Source organism: Neomonachus schauinslandi, chromosome 13 (genome assembly GCF_002201575.2).
Source record: "Neomonachus schauinslandi chromosome 13, ASM220157v2, whole genome shotgun sequence".
Classification (NCBI taxonomy): Eukaryota; Metazoa; Chordata; class Mammalia; order Carnivora; family Phocidae; genus Neomonachus; species Neomonachus schauinslandi.
Genome location: NC_058415.1, coordinates 88,541,536 through 88,561,423, shown reverse-complemented (window position 1 = coordinate 88,561,423; position 19,888 = coordinate 88,541,536). Strand labels below are relative to the sequence as shown.

The following is a 19,888-nucleotide window of genomic DNA, read 5'->3' as shown; positions in this document are numbered from 1 at the left end:
TCCTAATTCAAAGAAACAAATATAAAAAGGAAAGGGAGACACTGATGAGACTTCCTCAGAAAGGCATTTCCTGACTATGTAACCTAAATCCTTCTTCCTGATAACTGCTTTATTCTCTTCATAGTACTTAAAACTCTCTGAAATTAAACTATTTTAATAAGGACTCTCTCCATCAAATGTGATCTTCCAATCCATGAACACTGGATATCCTTCCATTTATTTAGATCATCTTTAATTTCTTTAAACAATGTCTTATAGTATTCAGAGTATGTTTTATACTTATTTTGCTAAATTTATTCCTAAGTATCGTACCCGTTTTGATGTTATTGAAAATGGAATTTTCTTACTTTCACTTTCAGATAGTTCTTTGCAAATGTATAAAAACAGAATAGGCTTTTGAAATTTTAATCTTGCATCCTGCAACTGTGAACCCATTTATTAGTTCTAACAGTATTTTAGTGGATTCCTTAGGATTTTCTATATACCTGATCATGTTATCTGCAGACACAGAGTTTTACTTTTTCCCTTCCAATCTAGATGCCTTTTATTTCATTTTCTGGCCTAACTGACCTGGCTAGAATCAACATATGCTTTTGAGATTCATTCATATTGCTGCATGCATTGGTCATTCTTCCCTTTATACTGCTGAGTAGTATTCCATTACAGGAGTATGCTGGTGTTTACTATTCTCCTGCTAGACATCTAGACTATTTTCAGGTTTTGGCTGTCATAAACAAAGCTGCTATAAGCATTAAGTCTTTCTGCGGACCTAGGTTTTCAGCTCTTTTGGGTAAATACCTAGGCCTGGAACTGCTAAACCACACAATTAGTGTATATTTGACTTAAATTGCCAAATGGTTTTCCAAATTACCATTTTATAATCCCACCAGCAACACATTAAGAGATCTATTTGCTCTAATCTCCACATTTGGTTTTGTTAGCTCTTAAATTTTAGTAATTCTAGCAGCTTTGGAGCAGTGTCTTATTGTGGTTCCAATTTACATTTCTCTGATGACTAATAATGGTGGGCAAGTTTTCACATGCTTATTGGCCATTCATATACTTTGTAAAGTATCTGTCTCCAAGTACTTTGCTTTTAGTTTTTAAAGTTCTTTATATATGCTTTTTTTTTAACATTTTATTTTTTTAAAGATTTTATTTATTTGAGAGAGAGAGTGAGAGAGAGCATGAGCAGGGGCAGAGAGAGAGAGTGAGAGAGAGTATGAGCAGGGGCAGAGAGAGAGGACAAGTAGATTTCCCGCTGAGCAGGGAGCCCGACTCGGGGCTCGATCCCAGGACCCGGAGATCATGACCTGAGCCGAAGGCAGACGCTTAACCATCTGAGCCACCCAGGTGTCCCAAGTTCTTTATGTATTCTTTACGTATTCTGGACAGAAGCCCTTCATTTGATACATGTATTATAAATATTTTCCCCCAGTCTATGCCCTGCCTTTTTCATTTCATAACATTTTGATTAGCATTACTTTCTAATTCTGATGGACTCTACTTTTAAAATTTTCTTCTTTTATGGTTAAGTGCTTTCTGGGTTCTAAGAAATATTTTTTTTTTTTTTAAAGACTTAATTTATTCAACAGAGAGAGAGAGAGAGAGAGATCACAAGCGGGGGTGGGGGAGTGGGAGAGGGAGAAGCAGGCTTCCCGCCGAGCAGGGAGCCCAATGTGGGGCTCGATCCCAGGACCCTGGGATCACGACCTGAGCCGAAGACAGACACTTAACCGACTGAGCCACCCAGGCGCCCCTGGGTTCTAAGAAATCTTTACCTCATAATGGTTTCATAACAGTGGCATTGACATTTGGGCTGGATAACTCCTTGTTTTGGAGGGTTATGGAATGTTGAGCAGCATCCCTGGCCCTAGATGCTAACAGCATCCCCTACTCATGAGGACCAAACAGGTCTCTGGACATTGCAATTGTGAAATTCCTCATGGGGGTGGGGAGTGGAATTGATACCATTTGAGAACCACTGGTCTACGCGAAGGGAGTAAAGATACTCTCTGCCTTTTTGCTCTGATTGTCATGTATTTAACATCTCCTCATAACCATACAAATACGCTATTTTCCCCTATGGCCTGAGTCTTTTTAGCTGCTTAAAAATTTTTCTCTTTGTATTTAGTTTTCAGAAGCTTATCTATGATGTGTCTAGGTGTGGTCTTCTGCTATTTATTCTGTTCAGGGTTCACAGAGTTTCTTGGATTTCTGGATCCTTGTTTTTCAATACATTTGGAAAAGCCTGGCCGTTTTTCTTCAAATATTTTTTGTCTACTCCATTCTGTCTCCTCTCCTTCAAGGACTTTGGTTACCAGTAAAACAGACTGCCTGATGTTGTGTTACACAGGTCACTAACGTTCTGCCCGGTGGTTTTCTCAGTCTCTCCAAGTTTCACTCAAGAAATTTTGTTTACTTATATATATATTAATTTTAAGTAGGCTCCACGCCCAACGTGGGGCTTAAACTCAAAACCCTGAGATCAAGAGCTGCACACTCTACCAACTGAGCCAGCCAGGGCCCCCATTCTGAGCTTCGTTTTAGATAATTTCTACCTGACATGTGTTCAAGTTCATTGTTCTTCTATAGTACTCACTCTGCTGTTATGCCTGTCTAATAATTTTTTATTTCAGATACTAGATTTAAACTTCAGATACAGACCAAGACTTTCTATTTATTTTTATAATGGCCAATTCTCTGCCGAGATTCAACCATTTCCTTCTCCTCTAAATCCTGGAGCACAATAGTCACAATAGTTATTTTAAAGTCTCTGCCTGCTAGTTCCACTATCCAGATCATCTACAGGTTGTTTCTTGCTGTTTTCTAAAATACAATTGTGGGTGGCCCCTTTTATTTTTGCTTTTGTGTATGTTATATATACTATATATGCGACATGTGTAAAATATATACATACACATGTTTTTTGGTATACGAGACTTTGCGTGTAGAACAGCGGTGTGCGGATTGAAGAACACTGCTTTTCCTACAGCATGAGAGGCCTCTCTTTCATCTGTATCCCAAAGTGAATATGCAATTATTCACATTTCACTAAGTGCTGAGTTGATCTGGAAACGAGTCAAAGATTGAAGAATGAACTTACCTCTTTGTTTGCTTAGGGCTTAAGTTATTTGTCTTAAGGTTGAGCCTGGAGCCAGGAGGCAGGTGGGCTGCAGTGTTACCTTTGGATTCAACAGTTCTGGGCAGTGAGACATTGCAGGACTGCGCAAGTTCTTTCTGCTTTTCGGTCCTGCCTTTACTTTCTTTCTCTTAGCAAAAGTGGGGGAGGGGTGGATAGGGAAGATTTTTATACTGAACAAATTACTGTTGTACTTGCAAGTCTTTCAGACCCCAATTTTTTTTTTTTAAAACAAAACAGCGTTATTGGGATATAATCCATATACCATAAAACTCACTGATTTTCAAGGATAAAATTCAATGGTTTTTGGTATATTAACATTATTAAGTTAAAATTGTGGCAAAATATCATTTTGTCATTTTAACCACGTAAGCATACAATTCAGTGGCATGAATTATATTCACAATGCTGTGCAGCCATCATCACTACCTATTTCCAAGATTTTTTTCACCACCACAACCAAAATTCTCAACCACTAAGCAGTAACTCCCATTCCTCCTAACAGCCACTGGTAATCTCTAATCTACTTTCCTGCTCTATGAATTTACCTATTGTAAATACTTCATGTATGTGGAATCATACATTATTTGTCCTTTTAGGTCTGGCTTATCTAATTTAGCATAATGCATTCAAGGTTCATCCATGTGTAGTATGAATCAGGACTTCTTCCCTTTGGAAGGCTGAGTAATATTCCATTTTCTGTATAGACCATGTTTTGTTTATCTAGTCATCTGTTGATAGACATTTGGGTTGTTTCCTCCTTTGGCTTTGTGAGTAATGCTGCTGTGAAGACTGGTGGAAAGTGTGTCTTTGACTTCCTGCTTTCAATTCCTTTCGGTATATACCCAGTAGTGGAATTGCTGGGTCATATGGTAATTCTATGTTCGGCTTTTTGAGGAACCACTGACCTGTTTTCCACAGTGGATGCACTATTTTACATTTCAACCGGCAATGTTGGGTTCCATTTTCCCCACATCCTTGTCAACACCTATTATTCTGAGGTTTATTTGTTTGTTTTTTAAATTATAGCCACCAACTGGACGTGAAGTGGTATTCTCATTACGGTTTTGATTTTCATTTCCTAATGTTTAACGGTATTGGTCATCTTTTCATGTGCTTATTGGTCATTTATTTTGCTTGCTCCCATTGCTGCCAATAACTTCTTCTGGCTTCTTCTCTAGCCAGTACATTTCTTCCTCAGTCTTCAGCAAGGCCTCTCTTCCACTTCCCAAACCCAGACCTGACATGTGCCCCCAGAATCTGCTATACCATCTCACCTACAATGGGCTCCCCTCTCTCTGGAAATGAATTCCACAAGGTTTTCTGCCACTCTTGAGTCCCACTGTGACAGATTATATTTTCCAAAGATGGTCACAGCAATATTTCTAGACTCATGTGCTCTTCTAAGAGGTGAAGTCTATTGCCCTCCTTTCACACCTGGACGGGATTTTATGACTGCCTTGAACAAGAGAATGCAACATAAGTGATGCTCTGTGACTAGGTCATAAAAGTTATATATTTTCCGCCTGGCTCCCTTTCTTTTTTGAAATTTCTCCTTGGAATCCGGCCACTACATTGTGAGGAAGCCCCGGCCACACAGAGAAGCCAAGAACTCCAGTTCAGTTCTGAGCCAATAGCAAAACCAACTACTGGATATGGATATATATATGCCGCTAGGTTTGGGGGTCAGGTGTTACACAGCACCAGAAAATTCCAATATCCAAAGGATAAGTGTGATTATCACACTATCTGGATTTTGCCTTGTGTTGTAACAGGAGTTAAGGTCTTCTGCATCCTAGCCAGAATCTGCCTTGTATCCTTAAATATTTCTGGGAATACTCCTATCAACTGAAAATTCATTCATTTTTACAGTGCTTACCATGTGCTAGACACAGTCCTAAGAACTGAGGATATAGCAATGAATACAACACAGAAGGCCCCTGTCATCAGAAAAAAAATTACTGACTTGAATTTCTGGCCCCTCCAATTGCAAACATAATTTCTGTGACGGAAGAATATGGGGGTGGGGGGGTGGGGAGGAGTAACCAATATAGAGTTGATCACAGTAAGTTTTCTGTCTCTTAGCTCAACATCATGCCTGTGAGTCCCCCATGCCACTCTAGTTCAGTCATTGTCATAGCTGGATAAAATTCTACTGTAGGGATGTCTGGGTGGCTTGGTTGTTGGGCGTCTGCCTTCGGCTCAGGTCATGATCCCAGGGTCCTGGGATCGAGCCCTGCATCAGGCTCCCTGCTCAGCGGGAAGCCTGCTTCTCCCTCTCCCACTCCCTCTGCTTGTGTTCCCTCTCTCGCTGTGTCTGTCTCTGTCAGGTAAATAAATAAAATCTTTAAAAAAAAAAATTCTACTATAAAATACTACAAATTCATCTACCCATTGGAATACTGGTCAACATCCAGTATTTGGTTACTAGAACCAGTTTTTGGTTACCAGAACACTGTGGCTATGAGCACCCCTATATCCTGGGGCCTGTGTGCATGAGTTTCTCTAAAGAACACACCTAGGAGTTGGAATTGCCAGTCTCCGTTGGATCATGCCAAACTATTTTCCAAGGTGGTTGTACCAAATGACACCCTGGCCAGGAGTGAATGCAAATTTCCTTTGTTCTGCATATTCGCTGGCATATGGTATCATTGGGCTTTGAATTTTGCTGTCGTATAGGTGTGTATCTCTTCGTTGGTTTAATTTGTATTACTAAATGACTGTGTTTCTTGGTCTTCTGGCTAACCCTTATTTACTTATTCTATTTTCTTATTTCTCCTTCTTTAAAAAATTGTGATAAAATATACATAAAACTTACTGACTTCAGCATTTTTAAGTGTACAATTCAGTAGCATCAGGTACGTTCACAATGCTGTGCACCCCTTTTTTAAATGAAATCTTCTGCCTATTTTCTTTCTATTGTGTTTAAGTTCACAGATTTTACGTGTAGAGAGCTCAGTGAATTTTGACATATAAGTGCTTGTAACAGATCAAGATAGAAAACATTGTTTTAGAACTTTGGAAGGCTCCTCTGTACCCCATGTTTAATGCTCTAAGAGTAACCACTATTGTAATTTCTGTCATGCTAAGTTTTGCCTGTATTTGCCTCTTTAGGAAACTGTAATCCAACACTATGTATTCTCGGATCTGGCTTCTTTCATTTAACACTACGTCTGTGGGACTTACCCAGTTTGTTTTGTATACGAACAGTACATTTGATTTCACTGCTTTGCAGTATTCCACTGTATAAATACACCGCAATTTAATTATCCATTCTTCAGCTGATATGCATTTGGGTTGTTTCTTGTTTTTAGTTATTATGACTATACCTTCTAGTGAACATAGGCCCTCGTTTCTGCTGGCTACCTATCTAGAAGTAGATACGCTGGCTCAAGAGGAATTTTTTGTGTATCTAGTTTTGATAGTACCAGGTGGTTTTCCAAAGTGGTTATATGGATTTACACTGCCTTCTCCAACATGTGAGAGTTTCTTGTTGCTATACTCCTCACCAATATTGGGTATTGTCAGCCCTTTCAATTTCAGCCACTTTGGTGGGGGTGTACTTGTCTTTTCTCTTTTTGATTTGTATTGTTTATGTATTCTGAATACAATTACTCTGTCAGTTTTATAAGCTGTAATTTTCCTATTTCATGGCTTGTTTTACCCTAAAATTAAGAGAGCCATAATTTTAGTGAAAGCAAATTTTCCTTTTGCCTCAAGAACATCCTTTAGAATTTCCTTCAGGTCTGCTAGGCATAAATTCTCTCAGTATCTGTCTGAAAAAGGTCTTGATTTCCACGCACTCTTTAAAGATGTTTTTTTGTGGGGTTTAGAAATTCTAGGTAGCTAGACTGTCTCTGGCTTTCACTGTCACTGTTGAGAAGTCAGCTGTGAGTCCAACAATTGCTCTTTTGAAGGTAACCCGTCTTTTTCCTGAGTGCTTTTAACATTTTATCTTTATAGCTCTGCAGCTTCACTGTGATGGGTCTTGGAATCCATTTCCTTTCACACGTTCTGCTTGGTGTTTGCTGGACTTTTGAATCTGTGGGTTACTGTTTTCTACTGGTTTTAGAAATGTGTCTTTTTCTCTCATATTGTCACACATCCTTTCTCCTTCTCTTCTCTGATTAAACATGTTAAATTTCTCTTTTAAGATTTTGCTCTCTCTTGTGTATTTTCCATCTTTTTTGCTCTCCGTGATGCATTCCAGATAACTTAATCTGACCTGCCTTCCAGTTCAAGGGCCACCAAACTGCAGTCCGTGGGCTCATCCCAGACTGCTGTTTTTTTTTTTTTTTTAAAGATTTTATTTATTTATTTGACAGAGACACAGCGAGAGAGAGAACACAAGCAGGGGGAGTGGGAGAGGGAGAAGCAGGCTTCCTGCTGAGCAGGGAGCCCGATGCGGGGCTCGATCCCAGCACCCTGGGATCACGACCCGAGCCGAAGGCAGACGCTTAATGACTAAGCCACCCAGGCACCCCTGCTGTCTGCTTTTGTAAATAAAGCTTTATGGAAGCATAACCATGCTCATTCACTCACTTATTGTCTATGGCTGCTTTTGTGAAGCACGGAGTAGCTGTGACGGAAACTGTATGTGGTTCTCAAAGTCTAAAATATTTACTATCTAGCCCTTTACAGAAAATGTTTGCTGATCCCTGTCTACTATGCTACTGTTCTCTTCAGTTGGGTCTAATCTGCTGGTTTTAAATTTTAATTATATTTTTCTAGAAGTTCTACTTGGTTTTCAATGTAGCTATGACACTTCTTATCTCCTATTCTTTACCAGTATGTTCAAGTTTGCCTTTTATTTCTACTGAACATGTAAAAACAGAGCTGTTCTATATAGTCTAGAAGTCTATGCAAATGTATGTCTGCTGTTTATCCTGGCCCTTGCTCATATTCTTTGTTTCCTTCTGTGATTAATTTAGGCGTGGGAATCAATGTCCTTAAAAACTGTCCAAGGACTAGAGTGAAGTTACTTTTCTTCAAGGTGGGTCTGTGCTGCTTTTGCCAGACATCTGCAGACACCACCATCCTAGGATCCTGCCAGGCTACATTCACAGGCGGAGACCAGTGAATCTGGAGTTCCAGCTCGTTGTGGGGCAGGGTCTCTCTTAGACTCCCTTCTTTGTGCATATCTCAGTTAGTGATTTCTGCCCCTTTGCCCTTTGGGGTTATTAACATAGGAAATTAAAATTTTCTCAGATTAATAAATGCCCTCACTTCTACAGGTACCCATTTTCTTTTCATTTGGCTTGGTAAAATACCTTGTTAGCTTGCCAGTGCTTTGAAAACTATGGTTTTTATGTTTTATCCACCATTTTTAGCTGTTTCCAGTGAGGAACTTGGTTTACAGGACTTAACCTGCCATTACCAGCTCTGAAGTTTCACTTCTCCCTGCCACAGATCACGGACCAGGGCAGAGCCCATCTTTGAAGGAAAGGGAGCACAAAGAAAACGTCTTCCTGCAGATGTGGCAGAAACACACAATACGTCTGCTGCTGCGTTAGTTAACGGATGCGTGCTAAGCCCACCTTCAGAGAGCCATCACCGTCCCTGATACATCAGAGGACCTTCCCTCAGAAGGACTCCTCGAGGGGTTACTATGACCTGAAAGCTGCTGGCACGTGATGTAACAACACAGTCCCTCTCTCGTCTGAGGAACGGGGATAATAGCAGCCCCTATGCCTCACAGAAGCACTAACGATCACACGAGTCCATTTTTGTAAAGCACTTAAAACTGTGCCCACATGTACATAACCACTAGCTGTACAAACTCAAACAACTCAGGTCACCAAAAGGAGTGCGTACAGCTTAGTCCAGGGGCCATATATGGTGTTGGTTACATAGTCTTCTTTTCATTTAAATAACCATTTAAAAGGGTAAAAACTATTTTTATCTCCAGGATCTTAAAACACACACACACACACACACACACACACACACACACGAAGGCTGAGGAGCGGATTAACCCCAAGGACTGTAGTTTGCCAACCCCTGCCCTAGCAGAACGGGCAGAAGATGGATGGAGATTAGGCACTGTGCTTTTTAAGTGCTTTCCTAGAGGACTGTCAAAGAAAGGTCAAAACTAGTGATTCTCTCCAATCAGAGGCTGAGATTTCGGCCTCCCCAAGGGAGTTAAAGAAGGCAGAGCTTGAGAACCCCGTGAGGCTGTTTGCTGGCCTCGGGCACACAGTACGAACTGCTTACACTGTGTGGGAACAGTGTGGATGGGTCTGCTTCACGTTGACGCGAAGGGAGGCAAACATACGTTATTTACCTGGCCAAAGACTGTTCCGCCAGTGCTGGCTGCTTGACCAAACAAAGAACCAGTATTACTAGACCCAAAACCTGTAAAAGAAGAAGAGAACAAGTTTAACTGGGATGACTCCTTCACAACATGGAGTATTTTGTTTGTTTTTAAATGGCATTCAGGGGTACTAAGATACCCAATAGCAAATCAACTCGTGAATAAAATCTGTTTTCCTTTATAGGCAATGGAGAACATTAAGAGTAAACACAGACCTTTGGTCATTGCTACGATTTCATACTAGCATAAATTCCCAAATCCCGAGGACTGAACCCTTGTCTCCTACCAAACTCCAGGTGCGCAGGGGCTGATAATGGTGGTACATACACAGGGTAGCTTTTCCTCAGACTTGGCTGTCAAGGAGTCTTCCCAATGGCTGACTTAATACCATCAATATTTTTACTCCCTGGTTTCCTCTGTTCTCAAATGCAGATTCTTTTTTTTTTTTTTACAGATTTTATTTATTTATTTGACAGAGAGATCGAGAGCACAAATAGGCAGAGAGGCAGGCAGAGGGAGAGGGAGAAGCAGGCCTCCCGAAGAGCAGGGAGCCCGATGCGGGACTCGATCCCAGGACCCTGGGACCATGACCTGAGCCGAAGGCAGCCGCTTAACTGACTGAGCCACCGAGGTGCCCCTCAAATAGATTCTTTTGGGGTAGTTCATCTTTCTTCTGGGTGGTGTTGGACGGTTGAGGCACTGGTCTGAACAGGGCCTGGGAAAACCAGGCGGGACTGTGTATTTTAACCAAAGAGCCCTAGACAAGGAGTTAGAAGGCTGGAGTTCCATTCTCATCTCTGTCACTGATCTAGGTAGGTGAGCTCAGGCAAGTCTCAATTCCTCCACCAGAGGTGGAGTACGCTGCTCAGGTACCTTTCCACATCGTTACTAGACGAAAGATTTCTTCAGAGGTTCTCAATGTGTTCAAATAGTTTGATTCTACTTGTGTGTAAGGGATTCTCAAGTTCAGGCTGCAGAAAAAAAAGGACGCACCCGAGGGCGTGTTGAACACCCTTCTCTGCAAGACTCCTCAGGCTTTTCCCCCTGCCCACTCTCTCCACTATGTCATCACATTTCCCATAACTCCCACAGGCCAACAGGGCAGCAGGTAGATCTCAGGACTCTTTCAGCCCTGTGTCCTTGTAGCTGAACTTAGTGGGGGCTTAACAAACGTTTGTTGAAGGAAGGAAAGAAAAAATTTCCTTCCTGATAAATTGAGCCATTTTCAAATAAATAATCACCCAATGAACGAATGAGCAGTTATTTATAATCTTGTCCACCAAGAAATCATTAATCCTTGTTTCTCCCCCCAGAGCCTAACTGCTGAAGAAATGCCTTTCCTAAGATAATGATCAGAAAGTGAAACTTGGAAACTGTTTTCAAATTGTCCTACTGATAACTTGTGGAAGTAAAAGCAACTGCTAAAATTGGACACGCAACAGTGGATTGTTTTACTTCAAAAAATAGTAACATTTATAGATTTTTAATTACTCTGAAAGTAGGAAAAAACACAACTTTTCAAACGTCAGTTATCTGCCCTTCTAGCAAGCAACATGGCGTCAGAGGAAGCAGAATATAAAATGCTGGCAGGCAGCGAACCAGGACAAGGCGCTCCGGAGTCTGGTTCTGGCTCCACGGTTAGCACCTCATGACACTAGATTGGTCTCCTCGAGGCTTGACAGTTTGGGACATAATAGCTTCTAAAGCACCTTCCGAATTTAAAGGTTCATATTTATGAGTCATTCATTACTTGCCATGACCTTAAGCTAAAGATGCCTGTGTTTTTCCCCATGAAACTGGCACTCTGGTGGCTGAGTGGAGAATTTGCTGAGCAGCAGAACTGCAGCGATGGTGAAAAGGCCCAGGAAATTCCTGAAGCCGCCAGTGCTCCAAGCACCCTTCTTGAATTTGGAGTCTCTCGTTTTCCCTTCCTTTCCTTTAATTTGAAAGTAATATAGGACTTTTGCAAACATTTCAAATAATGCAGAGGAGAACAAAGGAAGTCTTCCGTAAATTCTTACCTGAAGCTTGACAAAAGCTAAACCCAGATGATGATGCTGTCGTGGTGGTGGCTGAGGTGCCACCAAACACAGAGCCTCCCTGCCCAAAGCCGGGACCCTGCCCAAACGCAGGAGGGTTGCTTTGGCCAAACAGCACCCCTCCTGTGCTGGCAGAAGACTGTCCGAATGAGAAGGCGCTGGAGCTACTGGCGCTCGAAGAGGCACCAAAGACGTTCCCGCTGGCAGACGTGGAGGTGGAGGACACGGGCTGCCCAAAAGCAGGCACAGAGCTGAACCCAGGCTGACTGAAGGAAAAGCCGCTCGCGGGGCTGCTTGTTGACTGCCCAAAGGCCGGGGCCTGCCCAAACGACGCCTGTCCAAAGACCCCGGGGGCGGAGGTGCCGAAGGCGGGGCTGCCGAAGCCCGAGCTGCTGACCGGCGGCGTGGCGGCCGCCGAGCTGGCTATGCTGCCCGTCTGCTGCGCAAACAGGCTCGGTGCGGTGCTGGCCGCCACCTGCCCAAACACGGGGGCAGCCGAGGGGGCGGTGGCCGTGCTGCTGGGGAGCTGACTGAAAGCTGAGCTAGAGCTAGCAGCAGGTGGCTGAGCGAAGACAGGGGAGCCCGAAGTGGCGGTCCCAAACGCCGCCGTCTCCGTCGCCAGGCTCGGAGCAACGCTGGCAACAGAACTGGAGGTCGTGGGGGGACCTGGGGTTTCAAGGGCCACGGGGACCGCGCCTGGGGTCGTCGCTGCCGTGACGGCGGGCTGCCCGGGCACCGAGAGCGTGGAAGCAGGAGCTGCCGGCTCCGTCTTGACATCAGGGACCGCGGGGGCTGCTGGAGTGGCCTCTGCACCGGGTGCCACGAGACTGGAACTGGACGCGGCAGGGCCGGCGCTGCTGACCGCGGGCTGCGCGAGGGCAGCTTCTTTCTTCCCGGAGCCGGAAGTCTGCAGAGGAGCTGGGGGAAGCGGGGCTGACTGGTGCTGCCCCAGGAGTGAGGCTGTTGATGCTGAGGCCTCACTGCTGTCTGGCTTCTCAGGCGAAGCTGAGGACGTGGCCTCCTCTGTGCTTTTACCAGAGGACATAGGCAGGGTGGGAGCGGATGCTGAACTCAGGAGGCTACCAAATGACAAGGTGGGGAATGAGGTAGGAAGGGGAGCGGCAGTTGTCACCGACGGAGGGGCGGATGGGGGTACTGTACTACTCGTCTGTTGGCTTCCAAAGGAAAAACTCGTCTTGCTACCACTTGGGGCCATCCCACTGAAACCGATCACCCCGGAGGATCCCGCGCTGGGGAGGGGCAGACCGCCAAAGATGCCAGGCGAGGAAGTGCTAGCGCTTGGGCTCGCTGCTGCCGGTGCCCCTGTGGCGGCGGTCACAGAGGAGGTCACAGGGGGCTCTGCGTGCTTCCCTAACACGGGAGGCCCAGTAAAACTAAACCCCGAGGGGACGGTTGAAGTCTTGGTCGGCTGTGCACTAGTCAGGCTTGTGGATGAAGCCTTAATGGCTGGCTTTGTGGAATCATCTGCTTGGCCGACGCGCAGTCCCGAGAAACTTCCCAGGGTCTCTCCGGCCAAAGAACTTGGAAACAGAAGCTCTCCCAACTTGGATGGTGGAGTTTCCAGCTTGCTAGAGGAGTTAGAAAGAGCAATTCCAGAAGGTGCTGCGGGTCGGCTGCTGGAAGGCACAGGCTCGGCAGGAGAGGCTCCGGCGCTGGGTGGCGCTATCATCCCCGACAGGGGTGAGCTCTCAGCCACAGGCTCGTAAAAGGGTTTGCCTCCCCCGCCAAATGAGAACACGTCGAGCTGCTGTGACTCTTTAGCGGGGGGTGCTGTCCCTAGTGAGAGAAAGAAATTAGAAAGTGGGTTGGATTTAGTGACACATGACCCGTCACATTCTCACGGACTGTGTCCAAGCCCAGGTCTCTCTCCCTTTGACATGGTCGGGACGGCTATTCCATGATAGTGCCTTTCCTCGGAGAAACAGAGTGAATGAATGCTCTTCCACAGGAGGGCTAGCTCTGAGCTCACAGAGGTGAGAAGAATAAATATCCTTTTTATGACCGCTCCGTTGTAACAAATACACCATCCTATCTAGAAGGCATGAAATTCACAGTGTTACCCCAAAAGAGAAATAAGATGGCATCTTCTCTCATTTTCCTGTGTGTGTTTCCTCAATAACAATCCTGACACTGTGCTCGTCTATGGACCTCCTGGGATGCCAGGACTTGATCCAAAATGGAAGCTCCTCCTGTGTCTTTCCACTGTCTGTGTCAGTCCACAGACTATTGTTTTTATGTACAATGAAGGGCTACGTCCTAGTGCTCACCTCAGTAAGCAGCTCTACAGAGGGCAACATGGACTCGTGGTCAAGGACATGGGCTCTGGAGCCGGGCACTCTGCCACTTGCTGGCTGTGCAACTCTAAAAAAGTTACTTTACCTCTCTGGGCCTCAGGTTCCCCATTTGGAAAATAAACACAGTAACAGTAGCCACCTCAAAGAGCTGTTATAAAGATTAAATGAAATCTAGGTGAAGCCCTGATAAGGCCTGGTCAAACAGTAAGCGGTCAACAAATAAAAGTAACCAAAATTGGGATAGTTATAGGTAAAATTAACCTATTATAGTGTTTATTGATATTTCTAACTCCACATTGTTCTTGGGAAGACTATAAAGCCCCAACTTCCCATGTACAATTTCCTGAAAGACCCTGTTGTATCACTGCTGTTGTACTGAGTTCCTTATGGTTTTGGGTTGTTTCTATTCTCGTATTAACTAAAATGTTTATGAAATTACCCCTGCATTTTATGACTATTTTACTTATGACGTCTGACAGTTATTATTTTATTCCTCTTAATCTTTTTATATCACTGAGTTGTTTCTCCTCTAGAAAGGGGGATGGGGAAGAGATGGGCCTCGAGGGTACTCTGCCCTATCTAAGTGGGCAAAGGTTACAAAAACAGTTCAAGAATTCCTATTCTAGAAAGAAAGGAAGGAAACTACTAACCCTTTAAGTGCCACACACAAATCAGGTTTAGGAAGTCTGCCACGCTTTCAGCCCCCTAATTTCCCTCCAGATCTTAAGGGATCCCCTTTTTTACTAAAGTCTCTACCACTTGGGTTGGCACAGAGAAAGGACTCAAAAAATATTTGTTGAATGAACAGATGAAAGATGGTCAATGTCTTATTTATCATAGGGAACATCTGGAAATAACCTAAATGTCCAACAGGTAAGTGGGTTAAATAGTTCAAGGCATATATACAAGATAGAAATTATGTAGCCACTACAAATAACATTTATGTAAAATTTCCAGTAATACTGGAAAAGTCGTAAGAGATGGTGTTAAATGAGATAAAGTAGAAGACAAAACACCCGGAAGGACATATAACAGAAATGCAGTAACTGAGGGGTACAACGCGTGATTCTAGAATACATCACTTTCATAATAAGAGCTTGCTTTTTAAAATGAAAGAAAAATAAACCTAATTACTTAAACTGAGAACTGGAAGGAACTTAAAAAATACATGTGGTTTCTTTACAGGTCCCTAAATTCTTTTCAACATTAAAAACATGCCAGTTGATGGACACATAATAACACACAGAGGACCAGTGTGTTTGCCAACTTTTACAGATAAGAAGATGGAGTGAGACATTTTAATTCCCATGTTAACATCCACATCAAAAGTACAGCCTTGCTTTTCCAGAAGCAAATCCTTTCCTTGTTCTTAATTTAAAAAGTCAACAGATGTCCTCCCGTTTAGTTTAAATCCAGCTTATTTTGAATGCACAACCTCGACACCGAACTTACTGCAGATGCTTTAAGCAAGACTCAGCAGCAAGGAAAATGTCGACGCATCTGTACGAAAACCCAGCATTTGTTTAGAGGCAACACAAAAGGATGGCTGCGCCCGCAGAGAGAGACTATACCTTGTGTGGCAGTGACGTTAGAAGACGGGGTTGGTGTGATTATCCCAAAATTAAAGCCAGTCCTAGGGAGCACAAGAAGAGAAGTTAAACACCTGGGGCACAATACTGCCCTTTCAATGTCACATTTTACGACTTACATGACCGATCTGCTCGTAGGAACTTACAACTGAGAAGATAAATGACAGCAGGGTGAAAGCATGGATCTCAGAGGTAGTAAAGGGCTCAGAGGGACGGCCGGGCTTTCCACGGCAGAGTCTGGGTGAGGCCCTGCGCCAAGGCCAGCTAAGGAGCAGTCGTGGAAATGCAATGGGAATGTGCATGTGGGCACAGTGGCGAGGGCAGATGGCGTGTCTCGTGATGGAGGCAAGGGAGCCGGGCCAGGGAGAACCCCTCATAACCCACCCTAAGATCAGAGAGCTCGTCAGGAGCATGCCACACTGCCAGGGAGCAGGGAGGAAAGCATGAAACAGAAGCCACCATCCCTGCTGTTTGGACAGAACTCTTAGTTCTCGGCTGGGAAAATTTGGTTCAAACCATTTCCGGACTCTTTTATCAACCCCTCTCTCCTATTGTAGATTTTCTTTAAACTGTGAGTTAAGACACCACAGCCAAAGGAGAAAATTCAGTGCATGCGTGAACCAGAAGAGACTATTCACTGCGATAAAAGTTCAAATAGCAAATTTAAAACCACAGTTTTAAAACATAAAGGGCCAAGCATATCAAATATAGTATTGTAAGGATTTAGGTTTTTCTTACCCATCACTGCCTTCCTTGAATGGACAAAGACCATCTAAGAGGATGTGTTAAACATTTTATCATATTTTTAAAAAAATCCTTTCTTTGTCTCAAGCTTGGTGAAGAAATTTTCTCTAACAGAGGTAAGCCATTGACCTAGTGACCCAAACTTTTTCATCTTATCTTAAAAATGGGAAGAAGAATATCCGTTTACAGAAGTGAAGATTATTAGCCTTTGTGAAGGTAGCAATAACTCCTGGCACTGACCTACTCTTTAAGATTGGCTCCAAACTATCTTTGAGAAGTATAAAACACAATGATTTACACTAAAGAAAAAATACTTAACTTCCCCCCCACCTCAAATTCTATTCTAACCCCCTCTTTGCTCTTAACGTGTTAGGCTGAACGACTCTTAGGAAACACATTCGCATCAGGGGAGAGACTGTGGTTAATGTGATTCCAGTCACAAAAGCATGAAATGGAAGAGCTCCAGAAGCTTTCCTAATGGAACTGAACATGCAACCCTTCAACGGCAAAAAAAATCTTTGGATAGGTTTTTATCTCTACTCCACAGAGCCTAGCTCCCTGCTGAAGGCCCCTTCCCCAGGGCTCCACACAAGTTTCTCCAGCACAGAGAAGAGGTACTGTCCCTCTGAGGTTAATCAAGGCTCCCGTGGAAAGAAGTTAGAAGACTCTTTCATTTTTAAAAATGACTCAACTTCACAAGTACAGCCATCATTACTTTTAGAAAAATGAAACAAGAACACTTCCCCATATCTATGTAAGACCCAGATTTCCCAATGGCTACTGTTTTTCATCACCTTGTCTCAGTTTAATGTAGTGACCTCTCAAACAGTAAAGCCAATCCAAACATTACACCTAGCCCCCAAATGGTGTGAGAATGCAAATATGTTAGGGTGATAAGCTAGAAGACCAAGCACAGAATCTGACACAGACCTACTACCCAAAGAAAAGGAGGCTTATCCTAAAAAACAAAACAAAGAAATATAGTAACACACGTATAAACTTGAACTGAAAAGGGGAAATACAGCTGGCCCTTGAACAATGCGGGGGTAGGGGCACCCACCCCCATGCAGTGGAAAATCTGTGTATAACTTTTGACTCCCCAAAACTTAACTACTAATAGCCTATTGTTGACGGGAAGCCTTACTGAGAACATCAACAGGTGATGAACACATATTATATGCATTATATCCTGTACCTTACAATACAGTAAGCCAGAGAAAAAAATATTAAGAAAATCAAAAGAGAAAAGGTATCTATGATACCGTACTGCATTTATTGGCAAAAAAACCTGCATACAAATGGGCCTGTGCCATTCAAACCCATGTTGCTCAAGGGTCAGCTGTAGATTTACATTAGAGCAATAAGCTACTATCATCAGATGCATTATTGAAGTGATAAGAACTCCGGGTTCATATACAGTTAGTAAGCAGACAAATATGCCTCTGACTGTAAGACTGGGGGAAGCTATCTATAAGGTTGCTGGCGATCTGCCACGAAATTTAAGTTCATTACTGACCCTGCCGGAGAAAATGAGAAAGACTTGCTGAGCTGCCCAGCAGCAGGCGGGGGAGAAGTCACAGCTGTTTCTATCTTGGCTGCCCCTGGCCCTGAAATCGTGGGAAAGAAAATAAGAACATTACAAAAAGCTGTTAGAAACACCGTTCCAGTTTGTGATTCTGCACAGCCCCAGCCACGCGATGCCACATAAAGGAGCAGAGCCCCAGCCTGCGGGCCCTACCGTGCTCTCCCAACGGGCCAGGTCAGGGGCCAGGGGAGCGGGTGCATTCCAAACTCGTGTGCAAGGCCTCTGAACTTGCTCATTGGCTCTGTCAGTGTTAATTCCAAACCAACACATGCCCCACCCTCCTTTCCACAAAAGCTATCAAAATGATTCCAGTGCAGTTTAAATTGAAACCTTTGAAAGTAGTTTTATAATTTTATAAGACAAAATTTACAATTAAGTTTTTTTTTTTTTTTTTTTAAAGATTTTATTTATTTATTTGACAGAGAGAGACACAGCGAGAGAGGGAATACAAGCAGGGGAATGGGAGAGGGAGAAGCAGGCTTCCCACGGAGCAGGGAGCCCGATGGGGGGCTCGATCCCAGGACCCTGGGATCATGACCTGAGCCGAAGGCAGACGCTTATCGACTGAGCCACCCAGGCGCCCCTACAATGAAGTTTTGTAATTATGGAAAAGTAGTATATACTGAAGGAAAAAAAATCCAAAGAGAAATAGGTTAATATGTGAAACATCTCTTCAGTAGTGACTTCACGGCCATTTGCTTTCTCCCTACATTCCTATATTTCTCATAGAGAATAGTTTTATATTTAACAAATAGCTTTCTTTTTCATTACCGAAGTATTACATGATTGCTGTAATGCAGAGAAGCGCAGAATGCTAAAAGTGTAATCCAACCTCTTCCCCACGTTCAATTTCACCGTAAGTACTCAGAGTATGAACAGTTCGGGGTATTACCTTCAATCTCCCGCCTATTGCTCTACTTTAAAAAAGGGAGGGAGACGAAACACTTTATCTAAAAAGCCCAAACTGGGGCACCTGGGTGGCTCAGTCCGTTAAGCGTCTGACTCTTGATCTCAGTCAGCTCAGGTCTTGATATTGGGTTCCTGAGTTCAAGCCCCAGGTTGGGTCCCACGCCCAGCGTGGCACCTACTTTAAAAAAAAAAAAAAAAAAAAGCCCAAACCAAATCAAACGTAAGAAAAAGCACATTCTCTTCAAATGAGTCCAAGGTAGATATTAGTAAAATTATTTTAAAAACTACTATAATGTAATGTGCTGTGTATTAAGGATATTCAATGCAACCTTGCTTATAATCTTGAAAAAGCAGAAACAATCTAAACTATCAGCACAGTACTGGTAGAACTTAACAGGGCGCAAGTCTTAGGCTACAGCTGACACAAGTGAGGTGGAGCTGTGTCAGATCTGGAAAGGTGAACCGAATATTTATTGCAATAGGGGGAGGGTGAACATATACAGGATATGTCCATTTTTGTTTGAAAAACAACAACAAAGTAACCTTCAAGATATACAAATTAAAGCATTAAGGGTTGTTATTTCTGGAATACGAATTTAATGGGCAGCTTTCACTTTCTACATTATATATCTCTTCGGTGTAAATTTTTTTGAGCATCTATAATAGTTTTATAATCAGAAAAAACAATGAAGGTATTTCCATTCTTAAAGAACCATAGAGGTTTCAGAAAAAAATTTTTAAAGAAACTTTTTGTAAACTTCTAAATAGTATTTTTCAGGGAAATTTTTCTGCCTCCAAAAGTCCTTTTCCTTTGATTATCCAGCAAGTGAAAACAGAAGTAAATGTCCAGCAATGAAAGACAGTATTTCACAATCACTGCTACGTGATAAATCTTAGAAATGTCTGGGCAAGTCACGCTAACTGTGTAAGATGTATGTGAAGCAAAGTTTCTTAGATTTCCTTGGTTCTTAAGTTCAGGAGTGACAAAAAGCCCTTCAAAGCGGTCCCTGAAAGAAGTTGGGATACAGGGTCTTTCAAAAACTTTCTAAAACATGAGCCAGAAATGGAAACAAACTTCTTAATTTGATACCTAAATGATTCAGAAGTCTTTGGCAACCCTGCTAAATTTTTCCTTCAGTAAACTTTAGATCCCAGTCCAGAAGTGCTCCATACCTCCTTCTCAAGGAGAGCGTCCACGGCAACAATGGTGGCTCTGCACTAAGCCATATTCTAGAATACACCTGTAGCGTAT

The 19,888-nt window shown here is 43.1% G+C and overlaps 1 protein-coding gene across 2 annotated transcripts in view; it reads right to left on the bottom strand.

Moving 5' to 3' along the window:
• NUP214 (nucleoporin 214) overlaps nt 1–19,888 on the bottom strand; it is a 101,160-nt gene that overhangs the window by 18,649 nt on the left and 62,623 nt on the right. For both annotated transcript variants that reach the window (XM_044920505.1, XM_044920506.1), the window contains exons 27-30: nt 17,659–17,743; nt 15,381–15,442; nt 11,477–13,291; nt 9,426–9,496 (exon numbers count right to left, since the gene is read on the bottom strand). In XM_044920505.1, coding sequence (XP_044776440.1) covers nt 9,426–9,496; nt 11,477–13,291; nt 15,381–15,442; nt 17,659–17,743 — 2,033 coding nt within the window. The remainder of the gene's footprint in view (nt 1–9,425; nt 9,497–11,476; nt 13,292–15,380; nt 15,443–17,658; nt 17,744–19,888) is intronic.